The 9045-nt window shown below is 45.9% G+C and overlaps 1 protein-coding gene across 1 annotated transcript in view; it reads right to left on the reverse strand.

The window, feature by feature from the left end:
- The window catches only part of SMS (spermine synthase), a 43158-nt gene extending 34617 nt beyond the window's left edge, over positions 1-8541 (reverse strand). Inside the window, exon 1 of the mRNA XM_039714294.1 lies at positions 8380-8541. Within this exon, the coding sequence (XP_039570228.1) occupies positions 8380-8431 (52 nt within the window). The 5' untranslated portion in view covers positions 8432-8541. The remainder of the gene's footprint in view (positions 1-8379) is intronic.
- Between the last annotated feature and the right edge of the window lie 504 nt (positions 8542-9045).

Raw genomic sequence — 9045 nt, forward strand, 5'->3', positions numbered from 1 at the left:
AGCATGAGGCTTAAGGGGGCAGCAGGTGGAAATAGTCATCTACTACTCATTCATCCATGAGAAAACAGATCATCAAGTTTCCTAGTGCACTCTCTCCATTGCATTATGTATTACACAAGGTTAGGAGTAGAAGGCTGCTTTTTCCAAAGGTTTCCACGGAAAACCTCCCCCACTCCTATTTTTAAGCTGCATATAGTGAATATGGGCAAACCCAGCTATACTGTGTCACACCAGCAAGTGCATGAACTTGCTGGCACTTCCATGAGATCACCAGAGCCAGCAGGAGTCTCTCTGTGCATCCAAGGGTCCTTTAGGAAACTGTGGGTAAAACAACCATGATCAGAATGAGCTCTCAAAGCATTAACAATACCCAGCTACCAAAACGAGAATTCAACACACTCTCTTCCCCTGCACTACCACCACCTTTGTATTAGGTTCCCAGTCACTTTCGAGAGAATTCCACAGAAGATCTCAAGTTTTCAGCAAATATAGGTCCTTGAGATCCATCCACACTCTCAAAGCATTCACAATACCCAGCTACAAAAAGAATTCAATGCACTACCACCACCTTTGTATTAGGTTCCCAGTCACTTTCGAGAGAATTCCACAGAAGATCTCAAGTTTTCAGCAAATATAGGTCCTTGAGATCCATCCACTTCCATAATGGAATAAATACACTAAAAATAAGTTATTCCTTCACCCTTTCTCTACTTGATTTGCTGTATTAGGGCTATCAAAAATCTAATTTACTGTGCAAATACAGGGTGCCTCTGCTTGTGGATTCATCAGTATCTGAAGGCTCACTCACAATGATTCCTGCAGAACAATATACTATGGAAAACTAAAAAGAATCCACCACAGAGACCTGTAAGAGGGGTTTTCCCTTGTTAGTTTTTGGCAAAATTTTAGAAGACCATAATGTCTGGAAGCACATTAGGGACCATATTTTCAATCACTAGTAGAGTCTCGCCCATTCACTCTGACATTTACAAATTATTTCTTTCTCTATTTTTAATTAAATATATGCTTTTAAAGTATTCTCCTATATCTGGCATCTAATTGCAGTTAGTAATGATATGGCATTCTTCTACAGTTAACTTTTTAAATGCCTGTCTTCTGGAAATGTGCACAACAGATCACAAAGCAATTCTCTGCTAACTCCAAAAAAATCCCAAAACAACACAGGCCTCCACTTGAGCCTTAGTATCAACAGATGTAGTTTCAAAGCCTTAAACTTCATTTGTCTCCCAGTAACATACAACTAAAAGTCCACCAACTGGCATACAAAGACTGTTCACATTTTAAACCTTAGCATCTGTTTAAATACCTGTAGCCCTTCCACACAAAAAAAAAAATGCTGTAGAGAAGAAAACCCATTTGGTAACAGAACTTCAGCATGTCCAAATAATATCAGCTCTTCTGGTCACTTACACCTTCCAAGCCACTTTAATCACATATGACCTGACCATCTTCTAGAAAAATACTTAGCATAGCACTTGTCCTAGATACTTTCCTCCTTTCAAGGATTCTGATACCTAAGAGGCATGATCAGAGAAATGTATCTGAAATGGGAAATACTGATGTGTCAAAAGCAGTCTTTATTTCCAGCAAGAATTTGCTCTACAGCCTCAAACCATGAGCCTCACAACAAACATCTCCCACACTGTTAGACCTCACCTTTGCAGGTGACAGTTCCTTCATGTCTGAGCAAGCAGCCATTGAGAACTTGACATCATGCTGGAGAGTCAGATAATTATATTTTCAGAGTTCCAGTCATAAAGCACTTTAATAACCAAAACTAGAAACCAACAAAAGCAGGCAATGAGTTCATAGCAGTCGTTACTGCTAAAAATGGAAAGCTATTAATACCTATATTAACACCTCCTGACAAGCCCCATTTGTGCTCTGACACTCAGCAGGCTAGTTCTTGGTCCAGGCCTGCCAGAACTAGACTGGGGAGACCTGCAGGGCTCAGCTCAAACAGCCCAGACAAGGCACAGGCTGAGCCCACACCACTCAGGGAGGCTGCTGAGGAAACACAACCAAAACAGACCCATTCCTGGACTGCAGCTGCAAACACACCTTTAGCAAAGGCTGATAACACAGTTGCAAGCTCCAGAGACATCGGAGTCTTGTCTAATCCTTATTTACATGGTCTTCACATACAGATCATAGCTAAGGCGTCAGCAAATTTTGTTCACATACCATAAATCAATAAGGTAAGGAGATAAGCCTGTCATCTGCATGTTATCACTGCAATCAGATGTTTCAGCACTTCAGACAATCCAATGCTTGACAGAACCAGTCAAATTTAGCTATAAGGATCAGAGATACCATTCCCTCACAAGAAGTTCAAATATACTTAACAAGTTTTTCCAGCTAACTGCAGCCAGCTCCAGCCACAAAAGCAAAATCTGTCTCGCAAGAAAAAACAAAGCCTTAGCATCTCTAGTACATCAGGCAACAAAAGCACCCACCAGAGAACACCAAATTAAAAGTAACTCTCTATATAGGTAAGTGCTCAAATCTTTTATTGATGAGTTTCATTTATAATCTCAGGCTTAGACTAATACTGAACTTGACATCTTCTTGCTCCTTCATACGATTGACTTACTTAAGAAATTGCAAGTTCTCAAGAAAAATATCAAGTTTTCAATGCCAGTCATCTCTTCCTGCATTCTCTGGTATTTCCACACTTAGTATGGGCTGAACAATGATTCAACATCTAGAACTGTTGATTATCTGCTAAATAAAGCAATGCAGCACCAGTTCCAAATTGTCTTTACTACAGCAAGACACAGCTCAAAACACAAGCAACTGAACTCATGCAGTGTTTGCCCAGGTAGAAGTTAGGGCAGAGATTTCAGAGACAGTAGCAAGAAAGAGCCAATGCAGCATCCCCCAACCCCCTCATCCCACAGTATTTAGTTCTCCTAAACACTCCTCTTCCCAGGAGATTACCCTTTCAGAAAACCATGTTCTTAATTAGTTCTTAAAGTAAGGAATCTCAACAAAAAAGCTTTTAGAAGGTGTAAAACTCAAAACCTTATCAAATCTTCCGCTCTTCAAAAGTTAAGATCAACACAGCCAAAAGTAAGCACACAAAACTTTAGTGCTGCTCCATGAAGAACATTAAGAGTTCCAATCCAAACAAAGACAAGAATGAAAACATTATTTTAACTGCCTTCAGTTCAAATATTTAACAATTCGATAGACTAAGTAAAAACTTCAATACTGAAAGAATATTTAGGAAGGTAACTCAGAACACCTGATACTTAAGATATTTTCCCCCCTGCAGTATCAGAATTGAGCAGAGGACCAAACTCTGCAGACAGGAAACAAGCTACTGAGAGAGGATGCTCAGCCTACAAAAGGTCATTCCCTTCTCTCTATCTCCTTAAAAGCATTAATCCGAGGAAAACCAGATCATGCACACACACACATTCACTTAAAATTTTTCTTAAATTTAAGCACTGCCCTACCCGCACTCTCTCCAACCGCAGCATTCCCAGAGTGTGTAATTCACCCAAGAGCTTCCTAAGCATTGGTTTTAGTAACTGTTCCAGCTCAGGTAATCACTGCTGTCCTCCACCAGCTCACTCATCTGTGCCCTGGCACAGTTGTTTGTGCCACTGTACCATGCACTATTTATAATCCCCCAGCAATAATCCCAAACAGCAAACATGGAGACAACTCAACTGATTTCCAACTAATTTGCCTTTCAAAACAACTTTCTGAAGCAAAGAACCCAAATCTCACAAGAGATCTCTTCATATCAAAATCTCTTGATATTATCCCTCCTCCCACCCTTAGAGGAACCTGAAGAACATCCATCAGTTCAATACTCAACAACCAAGAGAGCTAAGCTTTGTTGACACATTCATGCATGGATGGAAAAACTCCCATTTACAAGCAGATTTATACCATACAGTAAATCTCAAATCAACTCTGTACAGGTATAAGCATCAAATATGTATATACCTCCATAATAAAGCCCTCAAACTAAGTAACTTGAGGAGTCTCAAATTCATCCCTTCCAACTAACAAAAAGACCACAGCTAAAGCTTTCTATGCCCCAATTAAAGAACGCCAGCAAGCTGTGTCCATTTTTGTAAATGTTAAAACAGTCTTCTTGTATTTTAGGATAGGGAACACTATGCTGTTTGCCTGCTAAAGCTGTCTGTTTATCTCCAGGGTCACAGATAAGTAAAATACTTCTGTTCAAAGAGCTGAGCTGTAGAGTTGCTAATTTAACCAGCTCTTGAGAAGACCATTACTGAAACTCAGGCTGTGCTATCCAGCTATCAAAAGATTCACCCCTGCTTATATTTTTAACTGACTATTCCTAAAAAACTAATGAGGTGCCTAATTAGAGGAAATAGTTACAAGGACAGGCAAAAGGGCCTTTTTTAAAATAGTATATAGATTTTTGTAGTACACAAAAAAAGACAAGGACAGCACACGGACAGGCAAAAAGGTCTTTTTTTTAATAGTATATAGATTTTTGTAGTACACCAAAAAAGTTTATTGAAAAGTTTGAAAAAAAAACCTGGCAGCTTTTAGCAGATGTACACTGCTTTAGTCATCTCATGCAACCCCATTCCCAAGGCAATAATGTGGTCCCCCATCTCAAACCAAAACAAGAGGACCTGTTTTTTCTAACTCCCCAGACCCACATTTTTATTCACATTGCTGGCATTTCCAACAACCTTATGGAAGTGATGACTGCAATCACTAAGAAATGGCTACAGAGAATTATCAGTCTCACAATTCTTGCTGAGTACATTTGAGTCCTGAAGAATGTACATGACAAGCTCCAGAGTACAATACTCCAAGACAACCGGACTGCCTGAAGAAACCAAGGCTGTTACTGAAAGGGTTTGTGACATGCCAAGTAAGTCAGCCAGTGAGAACAACCCACCAGAACCCACCCCACTCTGCAGCACAAGCAGTTGCTAACAGCTGCACGAGTGTTAACACTTGACGAAATCCCATCTTCCCCATGCAGAGCTGTGTCCTGCGGATCTTCTCCCTGCCAGCGACAGACAGCCTCCATCCCTCACTCACCGAGAACCTCAGAACACTGAGGATAAAGAGACACACACCAGAGAGAAAAGTGATAAACAGATCCCAGAGAACTATTAACATCTTGGCCTTTATAATCATCTTCAGTCTTGATGGTAGACAATTACAATGATGCCTTTGGATAGCTGCTATGTTAGAAGTGAACAGTGAGAAACATATACAGATTATTTCAACCATGTATAATGACTCAGACCAAGCAGATGCTTAAAAAAATCCCCATCATTACCATGTACAGTTATTGCAAGACGCATTGCAATGAAACAAACGATTGTCCAACCTTACTACAAAGTACAGATGGCATTACCTGGACTTCTGCAAAACCTTTGACACGATCCCCCACAACATCCTTCTCTCTAAAGTGGTGAGAGCTGGCCCCAGTGGGTGAACTGTTTGGTGCATCAGTAAGTTTTTGGACAGTCACATCCAGAGGGTGATGGTCAGTGGCTCAGAGCTCCAATGGACACCAGTAACAAGAAGTGCCCCTCAGGGGTCCATACTGGGACCAGTTATTTAGTATCTTCATTAATGACACAAAGAGATCAGTTGCAGATGGCACCAAGCAGAGTGGTATGGTTGCCACACCTGAGGGATGGGAGGGCATCTAAATCAGTTGGGACAAGTTTGAGAAGTGGCTCATGGGACTCTCATGAGGTCTAACAAGACCAAGTGCAAGGGGCTGCACCCAGCTCTGGACAACTCCTTGTATCAACAGCCTGGGGATGAACAGATCAAGAGCAGCCCTGCCCAGCAGGACCTGGGGGTGCTGGTGGGTGAGAGGCTGGACATGACCCAGCAACAGGCATTTGCAGTTCAAAACCAACAGTGTCCTGGGCTGCACCCAAAGCACTGAGGGCAGCAGGGTGAGGAAGGGAATTCTGCCCCTCTGCTCTGCTGAGACCCCACCTGCAGTGCTGCCTCCAGCTCTGGAGTCCCAGCACAGAAGGGACGCAGACCTGCTCAAACCCAGAGATGATAAAGTTCAAGATATTCAGAGACATGGAGAATCTCCCCTACAAGGAAAGGCTGAGAGAATTGGAATTGTTCAGTTTACCTGAAGGGAACTTAAAGCTGAAGAGAAACTTTTGAAAAAGAGCCTAGAGTGACAAGGGGGAATGGCTTCAAACTGAAAGAGAACAGGATTTGGTTAGATATTAGGAAAAAATTCTTTATTGTGAGGGATGAAGCATTGGGATAGACAGCCCAGAGAAGCTGTGGATACCACATCCCTGGAAGCATTCAAGGCCAGGTTGGATGTGGTTCAATATAACTTGACCTAGCCCACAGCAGAGAACTTGAAAGTAGGTAACACTTAAGGTCCCTTTTAACCCTCACATGATAAGCTGGCAACTTGTTACATTAATACCTATACAAAAACACACATTTGTCAAACACAAGGACATGTTAATGTTTTGAGGAACAAGGAGTGTGCATTTACCAAGTTTACAGATTCTGCCCTCTCCATAAGGAAAGATGCAACAGCTTTAGCTGAGACCTACAAAAAACATGCTATCCTCACAAGATCTGAAGGCCCAAAACCACACATTTAATTTTACTAAATGCCATTTCATAGCATTCCAGACCATTCAGAAATCTAACTGTCCACCTAATTTGGAGGACAAAAACTCAAGTAGTAGGCAATCTATGATTAAGCTATAAGGTTTAACTCCTGTAACACAAACTACATGTGCACACTCACCAGTTTTTTCTATTTAGATGACTCTTTGTGCTTTGGACCATAAACACTAGATGAGAGGAAAAACTCCACATAAGAAGTACAAACCAACTATTGAGCTGTCACAGCTGAAAGTTCCTCATGTCTCACTGAAGATGTCTGTTTTGCTGAGACAAATGTAAGAAGGCTTCTTCCTTCCTTTGATATACACAGCAACACTTCTACAGTGGGTCCATCAACCCATTCCCATTTAGGTACATCCATCTTGGTCAGACTATGATGCAAACATTGCCCTCAAAAGTAAAGGCAAGTGGAAAAGCCTACCTAAAATCAATGCAATTGTTAAGGTCCTTACCACATTCTCTAATTAACAGCATTGCTTTTTATATCATAGAGGAGCTAACATACCTATGGCTTATTTTCAATAAATAAACCATAGGTAAAGCACCTACTTTATCCTGGGCAATTTTGACCCTTATGCAGAAGCCAGTTGTTGTTTTAACTTCTGAACCTATGGTAGTTCAGAGAACTACAGTGACAAAGAGGCCATTGTGGGGGCTGGTTGATTTCTAGTTTTTACACTAGTCTAGCTTACCAATTCTGCTCATACTAGATTAGTCAAGCACAAGGTGCAAGGAAAATAGCAGGACTATCTCATTTGCCATTAGGTCACCATTAGAGTGGCTAACCCGCCCTGAAACTCCGTAGAAAAGAGAAACTGAAAGGTTTTCCGTGTGAAAACCACAGTGCACTACCCGAAAGCACACTCCTTGGGAACGGCAGTAACATCTTCCCCTTCCTGCTCCCGGCTCTCCCAAGTGCACATGCAGCAATGCCACAAAGGGTTCGCAGCAAAGCCCCTCTGGTCAGAAATCTCTTTCTCAAAACGAGCTTTTACAATATTTTGTCCGCAGATGCGGCGAACTGCCTTCACACCAACCTGGAGGGAGAAGGGGGGGTTGGACCGGGGGCCAGGCCGGCCCAGGGGCGGCTGCCGGGAGGCCGCACCGAGCCCGCGGCCTGGCGAGGCGCTTTGGCGCCCACGGCAGCTCCCCCTTCCCCCACCAAACCTTTCCACCCGGCTCCGCCGCCGGGAAACGTGGTTATCCCGGCCCCGCGGGGTCAGGGCCTGCCACAGCCCGGAGCTCCAGCGTTAATCGCGTTCTCCCCCAGCTCCGAGCGGCACCGCAGTGTCACCGCGCTCCCGCCTCGTCGCACCCGCCTCAAGCGCGGTGCAGCCGCAGCGCCTCGGGGGTGCCCCGGCCCCGCCGCCCGCCACAGCCAGGCTCTCCCTCCCTCCAGCCCCGCGGTTCGGCGCCTCCCGCCCGCCCCCGCGGGGAAAGCGCGCCCTGGGGCGCCCGGAGCCGCCGCGGCGGAACCCGCATGTCCGCCTCGGCCCAGCCCCCGCCGCGGCGGGCTCTGGGCTGGAGGCCGCAGCGGGCCGCCCGCCTGCCAGGAACAGAGGCGGTACCGGGGATAAACGCGGCCCGGCGGGAACGCCGGGGAAAGGGCCGGAGGGGGAGGCGGCGCGGACCTCATCCTCGGCGGCCCCGGCCAGACACGCAACGGGGCGGGGGGGGTGGGGAAGGTGCGCGCCCCCCGCCGCCTTCGAGCGCGGTTACCTGTGGCGCCGAGCAGGAAGTCCAGGGTGCTGTGCCGCGCTGCTGCTGCCATAGTGAGGTAGAGCCCTGTGCCATGCCTGGAGCGGCGGCGGCGGCGCGGCCCGAGCGGCGGAGCGGCCCTATATGCGCGGGGCGGGCCGGGGCGGGCCGGGGGAGGCGGCGGCCCGGAGAGCCCGCTCGGCGTGAATGCAGGGCCCGCGGGATGCGAGGCACCGCCAGCCGCCCCCTGGAATCCCGGGATGGTGTCCTGGCGCTGAGGCCGCGGGGCTGCCGTGTGTCACCTGCTGCCCGCCCTCCCTGTAGAGGGACCGGACCAGGGAGTCTTGAAAGCCTTTTGTTTAAAGTCTTTTTTTTTGGTTCATAACGGATAACTGTAAAACAGCGGGCTGAAGCCACAGGTTTCATTAATCACGTGCAATTACAAGCCCAGAAAAATAGTATCCAGAAGTAGTTAGCTACAGGACTGATCACAGAATCGCAACATCACAAAATCAGTCAGGTTGGTAAAGACGTCTGAGATATCGACTCCAACCTGTGGAGGCACCGCCAGCCGCCCCCTGGAATCCCGGGATGGTGTCCTGGCGCTGAGGCCGCGGGGCTGCCGTGTGTCACCTGCTGCCCGCCCTCCCTGCAGAGGGACCGGACCAGGGAGTCTTGAAAGCCTTT

This window comes from Passer montanus, unplaced genomic scaffold (assembly GCF_014805655.1).
Source record: "Passer montanus isolate IOZ18808 unplaced genomic scaffold, ASM1480565v1 scaffold3, whole genome shotgun sequence".
NCBI lineage: Eukaryota > Metazoa > Chordata > Aves > Passeriformes > Passeridae > Passer > Passer montanus.